This window comes from Alligator mississippiensis, chromosome 15, assembly GCF_030867095.1.
Source record: "Alligator mississippiensis isolate rAllMis1 chromosome 15, rAllMis1, whole genome shotgun sequence".
NCBI lineage: Eukaryota > Metazoa > Chordata > Crocodylia > Alligatoridae > Alligator > Alligator mississippiensis.
The window spans coordinates 12,716,621-12,735,116 of NC_081838.1; the positions used below are offsets into that span (position 1 = coordinate 12,716,621).

Genomic DNA, 18,496 nt, shown 5'->3' on the forward strand with positions numbered 1-18,496 from the left:
CCCAGCACCCTTGATTGTGCAGTAGTCTGGCACTGACCTCTCCTGTGGCACCCGCACCCTGCCTGGGCTGTCTGCAGCCACAAACAGGACCAGCTGCTCCGCTCCTCCATCCCTACACATGGGAACAGAGCCCACCATAGCCTTGCCACTCCCTGCGACACGGTGAGGTCCTGCTGCTCCTCCATGCCCAGCTGTGCTGGGGCCTTTTTGCCTTGTCTCATTGCCCCAGGCCAGCCCAGGGTCTGCAGGCTCCAGCCCAGGAGCTTCATGCCTAGCCACCCCTGGGAGCGTGCAGTACAGCTCAGCATGCAGGCGCCCCAGACACATGGTGTTGCATGGACCCTAGCAGGCAATGGGATCTGGCCCCTAGAGGCTGAGAGTGAGCCCGGCATTTTGCCAAGGGCAGCTGGTGAGCCAGGATCAGACCCCCTGCTGCAACCCTCTAGACTCCTCTTCACTTCCAGACCCCAGGAGAGAACCCAGGAGTCCTGGCACCTGTGCCCTGCCACCCAGTGGTGTCGAGGGGCTCCAGTCCCCACCAGGACAAGGCCCTGGGCCCCGTCTGGCCAGCTCTGGGCGCAGGGAGGGAGTGAGGACGTGCTCAGGAGAATGGAACTGACTCCTTTAATAGATGCCAGCGCGGCCGCCACGGGCTGCGGGGCGCGGAGCCATCAATTCGATTCGGGGGATGGGGAATTTGATTTGGAACGACCGCGCCATCAATTAGCGTTTATTGATGCCATTGCTCATCGGCAGGCGGCGGGGCTGACGCCAGTGCTGCTGCAGAATACCAAGCACCCCAGCTCAAGGACACGGGCCACGCAGGCTCCATCTTGGGGCTCCATCGCTGTGGCTCGACTCCCCCAGGAGCCTGTGGGCACATCTGCTGCCCTCATGGCACCAGGGCTGTGCCACTGGGTACCTAGGGGCCACTGCTACCCCCAGCAGCACCACAGCAAGGGCAGAGGATGCTGCCTTGTTGCTCATGCCAGGCCCCCTGAGACACCGGATCATGGTGCTGGCCAGCCATACCTAGAGCTCCTTGCGTGCAGCCCCCACCATGCCCCAACTGGGAAGGGGCATGGCTTGAAGCATACTGAGGATGCAGGGAGAATCGGGACCATTGCTCTAAACCCCCTAGCCATGGGCGTGTGCCGGGGGGCCACTTCGGGCCAGGGGTCCAAGGCAGGCAGTGGGGCCCAGCTGGAGGGATGGAGGTGAGGAGGAGTGGGGGAGGGGGGAGCATGATGGCTTTTCCCAGCCTCGTGCTGAGCGGCTGCTCCAGAGCAGCCATAAAACCTGGCTGACGTGACGGCGCCACTGCAGCAGGCAGCTGCGCAAGTGCCAGCAGCGCTGGCGCGGGGGCTACCAGCCCTTGCTCATCTCCACCAGGTGCCCAGCACACTCAGGGGCCTAGGGCAGGGTCTGGACCCCAGTCACCACCCAGCTCAGGGCAGCCAGGCAGGGCGAGGTAGTGACCTGGGGCCAGGGTCACGCAGCAGTGGGGCACTTGCACTCCAGCTCAGGACCAGCCTGCCTGGGGCAGCCCAGGCCCCAGCCCTGCCACTCCTGTGCCTGGTGCTGCCAGGGGCTAGGCCTGTATCCACCTTCCCTGGGACTTGCCCACGCCCTGGGGAAGGGCAGCTGCAGAGCATGCAGGGGCCCAGGGGAGCTCAGGTCCCTGTTGCAGAGCCCGGTTCCTCCCAGGCCCCTGCAGACAAGGCAAAAGGAAAGGGCTGCTGCCTGCACAGGTGACCCTGTGGGCATGGAGGGTGGGGGGGGCAGTCAAGGGACTGAGGGGCAGCATGGCATGCCAGCCCTAGGGAAGGGATGTGGGGCTCCTGGTGCAGGGAGCTAGACAGGGCACTTACTTTGCTCCAGCAAGTGTGGACGGGTCAGGCTGGGACTCAACCCCTTCAGTTTCAGCCTGGGCCCTTGGTGTGGGGCTAGAAGCCACGTGACCTTACTAGGTGGTGGACAGAGCCAGGTGCTGGGCACTGTGGCAGGGCAGCAAGCACCAGGACTGCTTTGGGGCAGTGTGCTGCTGACATCTCCTGGCCTGCCCAGGCTAACCTGCATGACGTCCTATGGAGCACCGCCAGGGCCAGGGGCTCTGAGCAGCTGCTTCCACCCACCAGAGATCCCCCACAGTTCTCCCCACATGAGGGGAGGCAGAGAGCCAGGCACTACAGTGAAAGGTCCTGGCCCAGGGGTCGGGGAGAGCGGCAGGGCTCCCGCAACCAGCAGCCCAGGTCCGGGTCCCCAGGGCAGCAGAGCAGGGCCAGGTGGGAACTGCCCCAGGTCCTGCAAATGCTTTATTGACATGGATCAGAAACCCCGCGCACACGGCGGAGAGGGTCTTCGCGGAAGACACATGGGCGTCCTCAGCCGAGGACGAGATGCAGCAGGCCCGTGCTGGGGGCAGCCTCCAGGCCTTCCAGGAGGCTTGGGAGGGGGGGCCCTGCCCTGCAGGGCACTGCTGCTGGAGTTTCTAGGGCAGCTTGGGGAGCCCCTGCCATGAGGCGGTCCGGTCCAGTCTGGGCAGGGCTTCTGGGGGGCCTGAGGAGGGAGAGACGCTGTCAGAGCTTGGATGCGGCCCAGTCCACCCCCATGGCCCGGAGCTGCTCTGGGGCAGCCTCAGTCCTGCTGCTGTCTTGCACTTGGTCTTGAGCCCCAAGCTCCCCCCTCCCAGCCCCTGCGGCACCAGGAACCCTCAGCCGGCTGGCCCCGAGCAGTGACCCCTGCCTGCTGTTCCAGCCCTTGGTTACCCTGGGGCACAGACCGCTCCCCTCACTGTCACACTCCAGCCCTGGGGCCGTCTCTTACGTGCAGGCACCAGAGTCTCCCAGGCACTGGCAACTCCCCAGGGTGTTGTGAGGTGCAGGCCCGAGGGCCAGTCACAGCAGCCTGCGCACGACTGGCAGAGCAGAGCAGCCAATCCAGGGGGGAGCGTCTTGGGGGGGTCTCAGAGGAACTCTCCCTCTGCTGACAGCAGCGGGCTCAAATCCACAGGAGGGGAAGGAAGGCGAGGCTGAGGCAGGGGCCCTGGCCCCGGAGCCGGGAGGGGGCTGCACGGCTGGGAGCGGGAAGGCCAGGGGCTGCAAGGAACAAGGACAGCAAAGGTCACCAAGCTGCCCCATCGCCTGGACCCCGCTCCTCCCCCCTGTGCATGCCCCCAGCCCCCACCCTGAACCAGACTTACCCCCTGGCTCCCCTCGCCCCCGTGGCTGCGATCTGGGAACTTCCGTCACGGGCTTTGTGGCTGGAAGAAACCAACCCTCAAACCCATCAGCAGCCTATAGAGCCCTCACCCCGAGACACGCTGGGCATCACTGCAGCCCCCGCCCTGGGAGCCCGATGCCAGAGACACTCCCCCCACTCAGGCTGAGGGACTCACTTGTCACTTTGCAGCACACGAAGACCCGTAGCCGCAGGCACCGCCCGGCACTGTCCGGCGAGGGGATGGCTGGGGGTAGACATGGGGTGTCAGGGCATCCCAGCACCCCCAGCTGCAAGAAGCCCCATGCAGTCTGGGCTCTCAGCCATCTGCCCCAAGGCTCCTGGCTGGCAGCTTGACCATGGGGGGTGCCAGCAAGAAGTGCCCACTTCCCTCTGGGCATCAAGCATTGGATCACCCCATCGTGCCTTGCCCCCTGGGGACCTCCCCTTGCCAGGGCCCAGCAGCAAGATCCTCCCAGCAGCCCCTAGCAGGGACAGCAGGAGCTGGTGAAGCAGGATCTGGGGTCAGGCCAACTTGGTGGAGGCGTTCCTGCCACCCCAGTGCTGTGGGGCAGGAGCAGGGCACTCACAGATGTAGTAGTAGGTCTCCCCTGGCTGGAATTCGAAGCCCAGTGAGAAGGGCGTGAAACGCTGGATCTTCTCAGAGAAGCGCACAGGCCCGAAGGGGGCGTGGGGCCGGGCACACTCCCAGCGCTTGAAGGCGCCGGGTGTCTCGTGGCAGCCCCGGTAGCCCTCTAGGTCCACCATGAAGAGAGTGAAGGTCTCGGGCTGGCCCACAGGCAGTGGCTGCTCGTAGTGGGGACAGTAGATGTCCAGGTAGTCATTGATGGCAAGCTGGACAGTGTAGTCGCCCCGCAGGAACCTGTGTGGGGCAGGGGTCAGTGGAGGCAGAGTGACCCCACACAAACCCTGTGGTCTTAGCGCCCGCTGGACTTCTCCCCAGGTGATGAAGCCATCCCGGCAGCCATCACCAGGGCAGAGTCCTCTGCATGCCTAGGCTCAGAGCCAGAGCCCCGTGGGTGGGCATGGCAGAGGGCAGAGGCTTGAGCCCCACACAGAGAATTGCATGGCCCCCACCCCAGCCAGCAGCTCTGTCTGGGTCCCCCCACTTGCCCCCTGCAGCCCCAGGCCTCACCTGAAGGCTGCCTGCCCAGGGCCAGGGGGACAGCGTGGGATGTGGCTTGTGCCATCTGCAGGAAGGGGCACCAGCCCTCAGGGAGTGCAGGCCACCCCCCCACCACAGGCCTGGAGGGCCGTGGAAATGGGATCCCCAACCCGCCACATGCTTCAGGCCGGAGGTGTTGTAGGGGGCAGGAAGATCCCAGACCTGCCCCCTGCCAACTGTAGCCCCAAGCGCCTGGAGAGGAGCAACCCCCTTGGAGCTCAGCCCCCGCCTTTGTTGAAACAGCTACTGGGCACCCGGCCTCTCCAAACAAACAGGCATCAGCTCCGATTAGCCTCAGCCCAGTGGAAATGAATGCATCTGCAAGCAGGCAGGGCCAGCTACACAGCACACAGGGCCCCAGCTGCGGCCCCTTTGCCCCTCCCCGTGCCCAGCAGCTGGGATGCCCCAGCAGGGGGGCAGGGGCAACACTGTCCCCTGGCAACAAGCTTCACTCCCCCCCCCCAAAAAAAACCCAAAAAACCCCCAACAACAGCAACAAAAACAACAAAAAACCCACTAGGCCAAAGGGACATGCACATGCACAAGCGTACGCAGAGCACAGCCAGGCCCAGAGGCAGAGCCGACACATGTGTGCACACAGACAGCTCGCATGGGACTCACCCACAAACACACTGCGAACAGCCACAGGATGTTGCTCAAACACAACATGCTCCTAAGTCCCACCGGTTCCCCCCTGCACTCCTATGTCCTGTAGTCCTGGGAGCCCCAGCCAGGCCCCATGTCAGCCCCATGCATTCCTATGGCATGATGACCTGTAGTTTGGGGCCAGCACCTGTTTAACGTGGGTGGCCAGGAACCAGCCTGGGGCAAGGGAGAGATGGTGCTCCCCTCCCCTCCCCTGGCTCCCAAATGGTGGGGCTGGGCTGAGCCACTGTGGCCGGCACTACCGAACCTCATCTGCCCCCCAGCCAGGAGCAATGAGGGAGCTCAGCTAGGAGACCCCACTGCCAGGTCTGGGGGGAGGGGAACAAGGGGGCAGAACCACCACCTGGCCCAGGGATGAGCTCAGTGCAGGGGGTCCTTAACCTGCCCTATGTGGGGTCAGGGACCAGGAGAAGGAAGGAGCTCACTGGCCCTTAGCACCAATAGCCCACAGTAGACCCCTACAGACTGCCAGGCCTGGCCTCCTGCTTCCCCTGTGCCACACGCCCAGTCTCTGCTCCTGGCCCAGGCAAAGGCCCGTGGCACAGGAGCACAGGGTGCGCAGAGCCCAGTGCACCCAGGCAAGCCTGGGCAAGTGGTGGTGCCAGAGCCCCATGGACCAGGGGCCAGAGCTGTGGGGAGGGGACAACCTCGGAGCTCCTGCCAGGGAGCATGAGACTGCACTGGGCAGCTGTTCCCAGCTGGGAACGGGTGCCCTGGCAGCGTCACCCCCCAACCTGCCCCACACACCCACATTACGGGATGCTTCTTGTCCTCCCTGGGATCAGGCCAGGGGGTGCAAGGAGCAGCTTGCAAGGAGGCCGCTGGGCTGGGGGGCGGTGCTGGGCCCCACCCCGCTCCCTGGTGTGTGAAGAGCCTGTGTTTACACTAGACATAGATTTCTGGCAGCTGTTGCAGGGGACGGCACATTAATCACCCGCGCGGCCGTGCTGTCAGCGCTGTAGACAAGAGTCCCCCCACCCCAGGGTGCCTCGAGGACAGACCATAGCAAGGCCTCCCCGCCAGCCCCAGCCCTGCCAGGTCAGAGCTGGGGGGGAAGGGGACAGGGGCTCCCCACTGACACACTCCTACCCAGCCATGCACACCCCTTCCCCGCCTCAGAGCCCTGCCCCGTGAGAAAAGCCAGGCCTTTGAAGAGGGTGGTGGTGGTGGAGCCAGGGCGGAGGGTAGGAGCCAGGCCGGGGGGGGGCGGGCAGGCCCCACCCCAAGCACAGACATGAGAGACGCTACGTACACACGCTGTGCCCAGGCCCAGGCCCTCGTGCCAGCCCCTGCTCCCCAGGGCAGCACCAGATGGCACAGCCTTAAGCATGGCCAGGCCCAAGTGGCACTTGGGGACCCAGACCCAGAGCACCCGGCCCTGCCCTGGGGCGCTGGGTGGAGCCAGCCCATCCAGAGAGGAGCCGGCGGCTGCAGGGCTGGGTCTGGGCTGAGCAGAGCAGGGACCCTCCCTTGCCAGGCCCCAATGGTAGGAGATACCAGCCTGTGCCCCTTGGGCTCCAGAACAGCTTTGGTCTAGAGCTGCCCAGGGGGCTTGGCATGCCCAGGACCAGCACCGTACCTGGATTCCTGGCGAGCCCGGGCAAACTTTTAGCATCCGGGCCCCCTTTGAGAGATAATGACAATAATAATAATTTTTAAATCACCATTTTTGGGCCCCCTTTCTGTCCGGGCCTCAGGTGGCCACCTGGTTTGCTCATGCCTGTGCCCAGCCCTGCTGCTTGTGGGGCTCGGTGTGGCCAGGATCTGCCAGCCGCCCCTCCAGGGTCGCACCAGCACCCCGCAGCCAGGGAGCCCGGGGGCAGCGGCTGCCCAGGCCCTGCAAGGCCTCGACGGTGGGAGCGGCGCAGCCCCGCACCAGCACAGAGGGAGGGGCCCAGGATGCCCAGCCCTGCCCCAGCCCGGAGGGGCGTCCAGCACCGGGGGCGGCGCTGCACACTCGTCCCGACCCGCCCCTGCACCCCAGGGCCCGGCTGCCCCAGCTCCCCGGTCACCGCTCACCGGCCCCGGGGGCTGCTATCCCGGGGGAGCGGCGGGCGCGGGCAGGTGTGCGGGGCTGGGGGCGGCAGGCAGACAAAGGACGCGCGGAGCGGGCGAGGGACGTCGGCTGCCTCCGCCCTCCTCCGGCGACCGGGGCCGGGGCCGGGGCCGTACCTGGGGTTGGTGCCGTTCCAGTAGACGCCGTGGCGGGGGCCCCGCGCCGGCCCGCACAGCAGGGACCCCCAGAGCAGCAGCCCCAGTAGCGGCGCCGGGCGCATCGCTCCGGCGGGTCCGGGCGGCGGGCGCAAGGGGCCCCGACAGCGGCCCGGGGGGGCGGGGGTGGCCCCGCCCCGGCTGCAACTTGGGGCCAATCGGAGCTCGCGGCCCCGGGAAACTTCCCAAACTTCCAACTTAACCCTTGGCGGGCCGGTCCCCCCCCCCCGCACGTGCAGCCCTCGGGGCCGGGGCTACCGCCCCCCATAGTCGCCGGGAGCGGGAGGCGCAGCGCTCCCTGCACCGGCCGGGCTCGTCCATCCAGCCCAGCTGCCCCGACGCCACCCCGCAGCCGGGGGCACCTGGTGCCCCGTCTCGCTGCCTGGGGAGCGGGACAGCGGCTCCTCCGCGCCGGGGCCGTGCAGGGGGTGGTGGGCCGCAGCTGGGCCGGAGGCCCCGGCCCCGCCTGCCCTAACTGCGGACTTCACTGTCGCGGGGCAGCTGCGGGCCGGGCCCGCATAGCTTCCGCCGCCCGCGGCTCCGGGCCCGGCTTCCCCCGCAGGTTCGGCCCTGCGCGTGGCTCCCGCTGCCCCCCTGCCCTGCTCGGACTCGGTCCCCAGCCCCGGGGAAGGGAAGCAGATCCGCGGGGCCGCACAAGGGCCGCGTTGTTCCAGCGCCGGGCGCGGGGCATGGACGGGACGGGACACACATCTGGGCGCCCCCCCGTGCCCGGTGCGGAGCCCGCGGGGGGCCCGTGCTCTCCCGGCGGAGCGGGGGGCAACCCCAGGCGGCCCCACCGGGCAGAGGGGACGAGACGGAGCTGAAGGGCACCGCCCCCCTCCGGCAGCCCCCGCACCACGTCCCCGGGGCCGAGGCGCCATCTGGTGGCCACCGGTGCAGCTGCAACGGCCGGTGCCGCTCGCCCAACAGCTCGCTCCGTGCACCCGGTCCAGCAGCTCCCGGCCGGGGCGGAGGGTCCGCAGGGCTAAGCCGCCCCCCGTACGGGCTCTGCCCCGCGGCTAGGGGGTCGGAGGCGCCGCATGCCTGGGTCCCGAGCCGGTCTGGGGGGCTCAGAACCGGGGTCCTGGGAGCAGAGTGGGGCCCAAGGGCTGGAGCAGGCGGACCCCTGGGCTCCCGCCGTGGGGGGGGGGGGCGTTCACAGCCCACCCACGGAGCAGCCGCGGGCCAGTCCGTGCGCAGCCCCAGCCCGGGACAGGGTGGAGCTAGCCTCCTTTTGGCCCCGCCCCCACGATGCACAATAGCGCACGGCCTGCTGGGAAATGTAGATCCCGACGTCCCCATCTGGGCAAGCTCAGGTGCTTCGGATTCCTGGGGCCCCCCGGTCAGGTCCGCACGGCTCCCAAAGGAGGAGACGCAGGCCCGGTGCACCATCCCCTTTATTGCAGTTTGCAGAGCATCCCAAACTGCTCTCCACGGTGCCCACGGGCTCTGCCCGAGTCCTGCACATGGTGCGGGAGACGAGAAGCCCCGGGGCAGGGCCCTGAGAGTCCAGCGCAGGGGGGCTGTAGCAGCAGGGAGTCGAGTCCAGCAGACAGCGGGTCCCAGCAGGGCAGCACAAGGGGCATCAGCGGTCTGGAGTGTGTGCCGAGGGGGGTGGGGGCGCCGGCCTGGGGACAGAGGAAACAGGCGGTAGCAAAGCAGCAGTGACCCCCGCCCCAGGCAGGACCCTTCCAAGGGGACTCAGCACTTACCTGGATGGCAACACCATGACGCGGGGGCCATAGGAAGGCACAGCAGGCACCTCGCCCAGGACCCCCACCGGGTCAGAGGGCAGTGGCCGCCGGGGTGGGGGGGGCTTGGCAGGACCAGGAGACTGTGGAGAGAAGCTGGTGTGAGCCATGGAGGGTGGGAGCGCCCAGGGCCGGTCTAGGGCACAGAGCTCCGTGCCCATCACATCCTTCACCTGCTCCCTCCCTGCCCCGTGTGCCCATGTGGTCACCCTGCCTGCCTGTGCCCATGCTGCGGCCTTGTGCTGCCCCGGTGGGACTCTCCACACGCGTGTACAACTGTCACCGTCACCAGCCCCGCGGTGGTGCCACGGTTACCTGAGTGCCTCTCACCACAGGGTCTGCAGGAAGCGGGCGCGTGGGGGGGGGTGGCCTGTCCGAGCCCCTGGCCTGGCAGAGAGAGCAGGCTCAGTGAGACGGCACCACGGTGCCCGGGCCACAGCCGCGGGGTCTGCAGGGAGGGGCCGGACTTGCCCCCCGGCACAGGGCCTTGCAGGGGGGTGGCTGATGCCGGGGGTGCTGTGGGGCTGGGAGCTCTGGGTGCTGGCAGACTGAGGGGCAGCGATGCCCGGGGCCACATCGGGGGGGGCTTCCAGCACCGTACTCTTGTGGACAGTACCAGGTCCTGCAGCGGGCGTCAGGTCCAGGACAAGGGAGGGTTTGGAGCCAGGGGAAGAGCAGCGGGAGGGCCAGCTGTGCCCTGCAGGTCTATCCGTGTCCGAACCCAGTGTGCCCAGAGCAGCCGGTACCCTGGGGAGCAGGCGGCTGGATCTGCCGTGGTAGGAGCTGGGGGATGAGCCCTCCAAACCCTCGCCCCTCGGCCAGGTGAGAGCATGCACGTGAGGGTCATGCAGAAGCCTTGTGGGACAAGTGAGAGCAGCCAGTGTGTCCCCGCCCCTGCTGGGCCCAGGGCCGTTACCTGGGATGCCTTAGGCACCGGGTCAGGCGGGAGCGGCTTGGAGGGTGGATCGGGCCGAGCAGCACCAAGGGGGGCAGGCTGCAGAGAGAAGGTGGAGACGCGCGGCAGACAGGCGCATGCAGCAGCAGTTAAGAGACGTGCAATCAGTGTGAGCCATGCAGCATGTGAGAGGCAGCACGACAGACCCCTCCCCCCCCCCCCGACCCCCACGGCACAGCCCAGAGCAGAGCACTGACCCCCAGCCCACACCCGAGGATCCGGCTCCAGTTCAGGTCTGTCCCACAGGACACCCACAGTGAGGCCTGCAGCTGGCGGGAGAGGGGACCCCCAGGGCCATTGCTGGGGGAGCTCCTTGAGAGTACAGCAGGGAGGCCAGAAGTGACAGTGGGGCTAGTGTCTGGGCAGGCCCTCCTGGTACCATGGGGACAGCAGTGGGCACCAGGCCAGGTGCAGACAGTGCCCAGGGGACTCTGGGGCCTGTCACCCCTGCTGCAGGGCAGCCCCCATGGGGAGGGCGACAGCATGTGTCCCGGCAGCGAAGAACAAGCGCCGGGGACCCACACAAGGCAGCAGGCATTGACTGGGCAGCAACACGCTGGGGCACAGGCAGTGCTGCCTGCTAGGAAGCCCCCACCCCAGTGCTGGGCTCCCCCTGCCACCGTGCAGCTGCGGGGCTGGGCTGGCGGAGAGGGATGAGCCTTCCCTGGCCTGGGGGCTGCTTAGTCACATGAAGAACGAGGCCACACAGGCTTGGGCCCTTAGGGAGCCGCAGGCAGAGCTGGGTGCAGGCTGCTGGGCCCCTCTAAAAACTCCATCCAGCTCACAGCAGCAGCGATGCCATCGCCCCCTCATCACGCACACCCGAGGCACCCTCATCACCTGTGACGCAGGCTCTTCACCCCCTTCATCTACAGCCTTGCACCCAGCCCTTGTGACCCTAGCACAGGCAACGCCCCCCAGCCACGCTCACACGCAGCATCCTGCCCTTGGCACCCGTCGCTTGTAGCATCTACCTCCAGACCCTGTCATGGCGCCCCAGCCCATCAGCCGTGCGTGCTGCCTCCCTCCCACCGCCTTACCTGCAGCCCCAGCAGTGCTGTTCCCCCTGGCTGGGGATCACTGCAGGGCCCACACTTACCGTGCTGCTGTGCATGACCTGCAGCTCCGTGCTCTGGCGCCACTGTGGGGGCTGGGGGCGCTCAGGGGGAGCCTGGCTGGGGCACTGCGTCTCTGGCTGGGAGATCCTGCAGGGAGACACGGGTTCACGTATGGGGCAGAGGGAGCCTGGCACTGTTTTCCCTGAGCTGGGGGGCTGCTGGGGACAGGCTCTCCACAAGCCAAGACTCCTGCGTCCTATTCCTGCCCCTGCTCTAAGGTATGGGGCCTGATGAGAACGTTCATTGGCCCCTGCACTCTGGAAGCTGATCCCGGGGCACAGAAGTGACAGGAGCAGTCCATTCCTGTACCTGGTGCAGGGCCAAAGGCACCGGGCCAGCCTGAGTGGGCATATCCAAGGAGAGTGGGACAGGGGACCGGCACGGCGTAGCACAGCACAGCACAGCACCCCAGGACCCAGCCACCAGCGTGATTAAGCCTCAAGCCATGGGACACAGCAGCATCCTGCTTCTCAGAGATCTCCATGGGCCCCCAGGAAGAGACTCCCAGATGAACCCCCTGCCCAGTTCTAATTCTGGGACTGTGCAGGGGACCTGATGCACCGACCCCAAGAGCAAGGCACCGTGTGGGGAAGAGCACAGCAATGTGGAGGCAGCCACCAGGCCACTCTGAGAAGCAGGGTGGGGGGTTGAGGGCAGCCCTGCACCCAGGCTGGGGGGAGGAAGCTGCTGAGGGGGGCAGCTGTAGCCCCCCCCAGGCACGGATGTTACCGGCTCTGATCAGCTGAGACTCCGGCACCCAGGAATCGCACCCGGGTCTCGGCCTCGGTGCTGCAGGGAGAAGAGAGTCAGTGTTGCATCCTGGTGCCCAGACCCTATGGGGGGAGCGGGGGGGGCAGTGGTGGAGCGTGGGGGATCCTGGACCTGCTCGAGGGTCACTAGGGACATGGAGGGGGTGGCCTGCTGGAGGGAGCATGGGGCAAGGGCATTACCTGTATTGGCAGCTGGTGCCCTTGCTGAGCTGGCAGAGGCGCTTGTGCAGGCCAGCACGCTTGGCGTAGCAGAGCCCTAGCACCAGCGCCAGGAGCAGGATGGCGCTGAGGAGCAGGGCGGCAGGCACGGCGCTGCTCCCTGCCAGGGAACAGCCCATCAGGACATGCAGGCACCAGCCGCCAGCCTCCCCGCAGGGCTGGCCCAGGGCCGTACACAAAGCCCCATTCTCCTCCCTGTGCCCGGCAGGGACCCGGCCTGCTGGCTGCAAGCTGACGCCATGGGCTCCACCTCCCCTGCCACAATGAAGCTCCTGCCCTGCCATACCTTCCTCCATGCTCAGGGGGCCGCTGTCCACACTGCCCCCCGGCCCAGGGCTCTCGCAGCTGGGGGGGGCCCAGCCCCGCTCACAGTGGCAGTGCCCAAGGTTGTTACACACCTGAGGGACAACATGGAGCCTGAGCCCAAGCCTGGCACTGGGGCTCCCCTGAGCTGCCCCCACTGGGGTCCCTGCCCTGTGGCTCACCCCATGCTCGTGGCACTGGCACGCTGACACCCGCAGCACCGAGACGTCCTGGCACCGGGTCTCAAGACATACCTGCAAAGGGATTAGAGAGTCAGGAGACTTCTGTGCCATGGCTGTACCCGCCCCCACCCCTGCCCCACTCACCTTCCCAGAGCCACAGGCTGTGCCAGGCAGCACCATGGCAAGGTCACTCACGTCGCTGCCTGGGGGCAGGGGGGCTGCACTACAGTCTTGTCTGGTCCCGTTCTCCCGGGCAGCTGCGGCGTTACCCACCTGGCACTGCAGCCGCCCACAGCCCACATCCCTGCAGGACAGAGACATCAAGGGGATGGACAGATGGATGGATGGATGATGGATGGGGACAGAGCAGGGAGGAGGCACTCACCGTGGGGCACAAGGGATGTAGGTGCCATTGAGGTGCTGTCCGCAGTGCCCATGCTCACTGCCCTGGGCATTGAGGGAGGCCAAGCAGGCAGCTGGGGCCGGGACAGAACCTGCACCGGGACAGCAGAGCTGTGAGTGCCAGGGGAGCCAACCGCACTGCCCATGCTGCCCGTCCTGCGCCAGTCTCCTGCCCCACCATCCCACCCTGCCCTTACCTGTGCCCCACAGCTGCTGGCACTGCCCTGCATAGGTGGTGCAGACACCCCCATAGCAGTAGGCCTGGCCACCCGCACAGAGCTGCCCATCCTGCATGTGGGCATTGGGAGGGCAGTGCCCCAAAAGCCCATCACAGAATTCGGGCAGGTCGCACTCTCCCCGCGGCTCCCGGCATGTGGTGCCCGCTGGGCGCAGCTGTGGGAGGGGAGAAGGGAGGGAGTGAATCAGAGCCCAGCCCCACTTCCAGAGCAGGCAGCTCCCAGGGCTTTCCACAGGCCTGCTCAGCATACTCAGGTGCTGCACCCCACAGAGGGGCCCAGGACACCCCCCCACCCAAAGACAGGCTTGGCCCCATCCCTGCTCACCTGGCAGTCCTGGCAGCAGGCGGCACCAGTGGCGCACCGGGCCCCAGGAAGCAGCTGGCAAGTGCTGGCGTTGCAGCAGGGGTCGGCGCACTCCTGTGGGCAGAGGGGCACCATGAGCAAGGAGACAGTGGGAAGGGAAACAGGGGCCCGAGCACCCCACATACCTCCTGCAGGCCACAGTCACACTCCTCGCCCTCCTCCACGAAGCGATTGCCACAGCGCGGGCGCCCAACCAGGCTCCGGGGCTCTGGCACATTGAAAAGGCACCAGCCCCGGCCTTGGCGCAGGCCGTGCTCTAGGTCCTGCTTGCTGCAGCTGCTGAAGCTCAGCCCGGGCATCAGCCTGGCAGGGGGAGCAGCCTGTAAGCAAGAGTGGAGGAACTGGGCAACCTCCCCCCACTCGAACGCAGCACCAGCCTGAGCCCAAATGCTGCACCCCGCCTGCAGCATGCTCACCCTGTGGGTATATCCATGATGCAGCTCCGGTCTTGGTAGGGGCCAGGGCACTCACAGCCCCGTGCTGGCCTGTCGTGCCCCATGCCCAGGCTGTGGCCCAGTTGGTGGGCCACAGTGGAGGCCACGGCCAGGACGCTGATGGAGTGGTCCTGCAAGAAAATGGGGGTTCAGTGTCCTGCAAGAAAATGGGGGTGGGGAGCATGGAGGCAGGGGAAGGGGAGGTACTAACCACGCTGACCCCACCGGACCGGGCTGCAGAGCACATGGAGCCCTGGGATGTCATCCCCATGGCCGTGCCTGCAAAGGCCGTGCCCCTGGAAGATAGTGCGGGCATAAGTGTGACATGCAGCCCCTTCTGCGGGTGACATGCCGCCCCCATGCCCCTTGGCACGTCCCACCCTTGCACCCCCGCTCACGTAAGCAGCTGCGCATTGTCGTGGGGCAGCCGGGGCAGCAGGTCTGTCTGGCGCCACTGCAGGAACCGCTCCAGTGTGGCCCGGGCGCTGGGTCCTACAGCAATGGGGTTGCCTTGGTTCCACACCTCCACTGCCAGCAGTGCCACACGGATGCCCAGGGGCTGGAAGAACTGGGGAGAGGGGAGGGCGGGCTCAGGACCCCATGGAGTGGGGCTACCCTGCATGGGGTGAAGAGGGGGGGATAACGCAGGGAGGAGAGCTGTGCCCCTGGCAGCCACTGCCTGGATGCACTGCCTTGCACAGTACCTCAACACTGCACTGCTGCGGGCAGCAGGGCTAGGACCTAGGGCACTGGCAGGGCTGGGGGAGCCCCGGGCACTGGGGGTGAGCAGGGTGCTCTGGGCACTCACCACATCCACCTGGTTGGTGATTTCCAGTGCACGCGTCTGGATCCGCTTGAGGTCGGGGTACAGCCGGAACTGCAGGCACAGGACAGCATCAAGGGGGGGCAGCAGCACCCAGATGCCTTGGGCAGGCACAGTTCAGCTGGTGCAGGCCAGGGCCCAGCCAGCACCACTCACCTCCGCCTGGTCCAGCACCATCACCAGCTCCACAAAGCGCTGCTCCGGCACTGCTGCCCGCTTGCCCTGGAGTGAGAGCCAGTGAGGGGAGCATCTTCCTGTGACGTAGGGACGCAAGTGTGGGGGCAGCCCACCCCTATGGAAGAGGCAGCAGAGCCTCCCTACTACGTACCCTTTGAAGCAGAGGTTGCTCCGTGTCTGGCAGTGGCTGCTCAGGGCTGGGGGTGCCCACCCCGCAGGCCTGTGACACCAGCCGGATGTCCTGGGTGCGGTAGGCCAGGTGTGTCCCGTGGGGGCCCCGAGGGCTGGGCTCCAGGCCATAGCTCATGTTCTGGGACACCGCGATTAAGCCGCTAGGAGGTGGAGGAGGGTGACAGGTGTCAGGGACCACATGTGGTCCCAGGGGCAACAGAGACATGGGGGGGAAGCAGGATAGGGGGTAGGGCAAGGGATCCCCTACCTGAGCCCAGCACAGGCACAGATGCTGGCCCTGGAGCCCGGATGCCCCCGGACGCGGCCCTGGTAGCAGCAGTTCTGTGGCAGGGAAGGACGGAGAGTTCAGCTGCGGCCTTGCGGGGGAGACAGGGCTAGGCCCCTGACCCTAAGTAGGGCACTGCCCTGAGGAAACCCACAATGCCCTGCTGACCCTCAAACCTACTTGGGTGCCGATGTCCTGCATGGTCCGCATGCCATTGGGCAGATAGTACAGCAGAGCCCGGGTGCCTGGAGTCAGCTCCCTGTGGGGGGACAATGAGAGCCCAGCTGATGGCCTCGCATGCCTCCCGCCCCCAGGGTCCAGCCGATCCACCCTGGGTAGTAAGGTCACACACCCTCCCCTCACCCATGCCCCCAGCTCACCGGTTCTGCTCCAGCTCCAGCTCCAGCCATGCTCCCTCCAGCTCCAGGGTGACCCGCAGCTGGTCTGGGAACTCCTTCTGCCAGTGCTGGGGAGGTTACAGAGGGCAGAGATGGGGGTACTCACACCCCCACCCGGGACTTGCCTCTAAGCCCAAGGCTGCCAGGGGGTCAGACACAGGGCTTCCCCCTGGGCGCAGGCCCCAATCCACTCCAGGGCAAGGGCACATGCGAGGTACGTGGGGGCAGGCCAGGGGCAGCCTGACCCCACACGTGGCCTGGGGCCACAGCACGTGGGATGTGGGCAGGAAACAGCGGCAGGCAGAGGCGGGAGGAGAAGGAAGCGAGGGGTGGAGGGGAGCTGGCGGCGGGGGGGGGAGCATGTTCATCCATCAGGCACCTCCACCCTTTCCTGCGGACACCTGGTGCTGGCAGCATCGGGGTCAGTGCCCAGCAGCCTGGTTGTAGGCTCCCAGTGATGGGGGGACCGGACCCAGCTGGGTCCTCAGGGGTCAGAGCTGTGGGAGGGGAACCTGGCAAGGGGGGTGGGGTCCCCAAGCCTCATCCCCCCTATCCGGGCAGGAAGGGTGCTCCCTTGCTTGCACATTGTGCAGGGGGTGGGTGTTGTCCAGGCCCCCCCCCAGCTTCCTCCTGGTGCAGGAAACACTGGGGAAGCGCTCCGTGGCCAGGCTGGGCCGGCCCTTCCGGTCGGGGGAGGGCACTTGGGTCACCGGGCCTCCCTGCTGCCCCCAGGGGTGGGTCTGTGAGGACCCTGCAGGGAGCTGGGGGAGGGGGGGTGACAGCAGCTCTGCAGTGGGGCTCTTACCTGCATGGCCTCTGCCAAGCTGAGCATCCGACTGCCCTGCTGGATGGAGGGCATCACATGCCAGTAGTGGATCAGCTCATCTTCAAGCCGCCGGGTGTCACCTGCTTGGGGTGAGTGCAGAACCGTCAACCTGGCCCTGCAGGACCCAGTGCCTGCCCACACCAGGCACCTCACACATGCCAGCACATGCCTGCACATGCCCACACATGAAGGCACTGGGCAAGCGTGGGAGCAATGGGGCAGGGCCCAGCCCCTGGCAAGCACCCACCATGGCACCCCTGGCACAAATGGGGGCAGGATGCGGGTCTCTTAAGGTTCCCTCCTGCCCACAGCTGCACCTGGAGCTGCGGGGTCAGGGCAGGGGCAGGGATCTCCATACCAGATGCTCCAGCCCAGCCCCACGACCCGCATGACCACAGACTTCCTTGCAGGCCCAGCTGCCCAAACCTGGAGCTGCCCCTCCCCAAGGGCCCGGGCAGAGCAGGGGCAGGAGGATCCAGAGCAGGAGGTGCACAGGACACCAGCACCAACACTCCCTGTTGCGGGGCAGCCAAGGACACACCCACTGCCATGAGCTGGGGGCTTGGTGCCCAAGAGGGGAGCCCTGGAGGATGGGGCCTACCCACTGCTCCCCCAGGGAGGACTTCTCCCCCCAGCAAACAGGAGCTTGGGCTCCCCGCTGCAGCTGCAGGGCCCTGCAGGAGGGGGATGAGACCCCACTGCAGCACCAGTGCAGCAAACTCAGAGGGAGCTGCTCCTGGTACCCCTACATGCAGGCTGGGGGTCAGGGGAGGGCTGGATCCTGCAGAGGCTGGGCCTGGGCAGCGCCCCCCCAGATTCACTCAGGGATAGGCCGCGGGGTCCAGGATCGGGGCCGGCACTGGCAGAGCGGGACCGGGTACAGCAGTGCCCTGCCCGCCCCAAGGTAAGGGGCAGCATCCTGGGGGCAGGGCCGGTGCCCCGGGCAGCACGTGCTGGCGGCCGGATCCGACGGGGCTGGGGCTGGGGCTGGACCCGGACCCGGACCCCAGCCTGCTCCTCCCCCGGGGCTGCGAGCAAGCCCCGCGCTCCCCCCGCGGCGGCCAAGGCTCCCGGCCGACTCAGGCAGACGCGGCGGCGGTGGGCGGGGGTCTGTGCGGGGATGCCGCCGGCCGGCTCCGGGCACTCGTGCCTGCCCCGCAGACACGGTCCTGGCGGGGGCTGCCCCGCAGCGCCGCATCCCCGCCGGCCCGCACCTGCAGCGGCCGCGCAGCGCGCCAGGCGGGGAAACCTCGCCCCGCGACCCGACAGGGCAGCCCCGGCCCCGCGCTCCCTCACCTGCGCGCTGCGCTGTCCCGCCGGGCGCCCGCTCCGGCTCCGGCTCCGGCTCCGCGCGGGGCAGCGGCAGGAGCAGCGCCAGCGCCAGCGCCGCCACCAGCCGCGGGCCCATGGCGGGGCTCGGCCCGGCCGCACCTGCCTCCGTGCCCCAGCCCCGAGCAGCCGGCTCTGGCCGAGTGCGGCCCCGGCCCCGGCCCCGGCCCAGCCGCCCCCGCCCTCCCGGCTCGCATTGCACCAGCCGCGGCCCCGCAGCTGCGGCGCGGCCGTGGAGGGAACTTCCTGCCCGACCTCCGCCGGCTCCACCCGCCGCCGCCGCTGCCAAGGCTCCGCGGGCGACACCCAGCGTGAGCTCAGCGGCTCCGCCCGGCCCTGGGCGCGGAGCGGAGGCAGCCGCCCGCGCCCGCAGCGGGGTCTGGACCCGGCCCCCTGGGCCCGACGCGACCCGACCCGACATACATGCTCCTCCCCACGTCGGAGCGGCAGCGCTTTAATTGAACGCCC

The 18,496-nt window shown here is 67.7% G+C and overlaps 2 protein-coding genes across 8 annotated transcripts; both read right to left on the reverse strand.

Annotated features, from left to right (window-relative positions):
- Positions 1-2,297: 2,297 nt before the first annotated feature.
- On the reverse strand, positions 2,298-7,410 carry EFNA4 (ephrin A4). Of its 2 annotated transcripts, XM_059718003.1 has the most exons (6): positions 7,244-7,410; positions 3,810-4,102; positions 3,398-3,466; positions 3,203-3,262; positions 2,827-3,098; positions 2,298-2,559 (listed from the first exon to the last, which is right to left on the reverse strand). In XM_059718003.1, exons 1-5 carry the CDS (start codon positions 7,345-7,347, stop codon positions 3,001-3,003), a joined length of 624 nt encoding a protein of 207 aa, XP_059573986.1. In that variant the 5' UTR covers positions 7,348-7,410; the 3' UTR covers positions 2,298-2,559; positions 2,827-3,000. The 2 variants fall into 2 exon arrangements, with proteins under 2 accessions (XP_059573986.1, XP_059573987.1); XM_059718004.1 differs by lacking the exons at positions 2,827-3,098; positions 3,203-3,262.
- A 1,251-nt stretch (positions 7,411-8,661) lies between these two features.
- ADAM15 (ADAM metallopeptidase domain 15) lies at positions 8,662-18,464 on the reverse strand. 6 transcript variants are annotated; one of them, XM_059717985.1, is made up of 25 exons: positions 17,996-18,464; positions 16,679-16,779; positions 15,856-15,941; positions 15,656-15,734; positions 15,458-15,531; positions 15,170-15,350; positions 14,998-15,063; positions 14,827-14,895; positions 14,417-14,586; positions 14,230-14,314; positions 14,001-14,149; positions 13,710-13,887; positions 13,546-13,638; positions 13,180-13,375; positions 12,966-13,074; positions 12,725-12,884; positions 12,581-12,652; positions 12,382-12,493; positions 12,057-12,195; positions 11,836-11,895; positions 11,088-11,193; positions 9,950-10,027; positions 9,349-9,420; positions 8,995-9,116; positions 8,662-8,910 (listed from the first exon to the last, which is right to left on the reverse strand). In XM_059717985.1, the coding sequence occupies exons 1-25, from the start codon at positions 18,447-18,449 to the stop codon at positions 8,868-8,870; spliced, it is 3,054 nt and encodes a 1,017-aa protein (XP_059573968.1). In that variant the 5' UTR covers positions 18,450-18,464; the 3' UTR covers positions 8,662-8,867. The 6 variants fall into 6 exon arrangements, with proteins under 6 accessions (XP_059573968.1, XP_059573967.1, XP_059573969.1 ...); XM_059717984.1 differs by having other exon boundaries at positions 16,679-16,782; XM_059717986.1 differs by lacking the exon at positions 11,836-11,895 and having other exon boundaries at positions 16,679-16,782.
- Between the last annotated feature and the right edge of the window lie 32 nt (positions 18,465-18,496).

Excerpts from the sequence above, each read along its gene's own strand:
- ADAM15 (XM_059717984.1), bottom strand. The coding sequence starts at position 18,449 with ATGTCGGGTCGGGTCGCGTCGGGCCCAGGGGGCCGGGTCCAGACCCCG. Across the intron at positions 12,653-12,724 it reads CAGCCTGTGGCTCTGGGAAG|GTATGTCTTGAGACCCGGTG; the intron begins GTGAGTGGGGCA and ends ATCCCTTTGCAG. Across the intron at positions 12,196-12,381 it reads CCCCCTGAGCATGGAGGAAG|GGAGCAGCGCCGTGCCTGCC; the intron begins GTATGGCAGGGC and ends GTTCCCTGGCAG.
- EFNA4 (XM_059718003.1), bottom strand. The coding sequence starts at position 7,347 with ATGCGCCCGGCGCCGCTACTGGGGCTGCTGCTCTGGGGGTCCCTGCTG. Across the intron at positions 4,103-7,243 it reads TGGAACGGCACCAACCCCAG|GTTCCTGCGGGGCGACTACA; the intron begins GTACGGCCCCGG and ends TGCCCCACACAG. Across the intron at positions 3,099-3,202 it reads GGGGCGAGGGGAGCCAGGGG|CCCCTGGCCTTCCCGCTCCC; the intron begins GTAAGTCTGGTT and ends TGTTCCTTGCAG.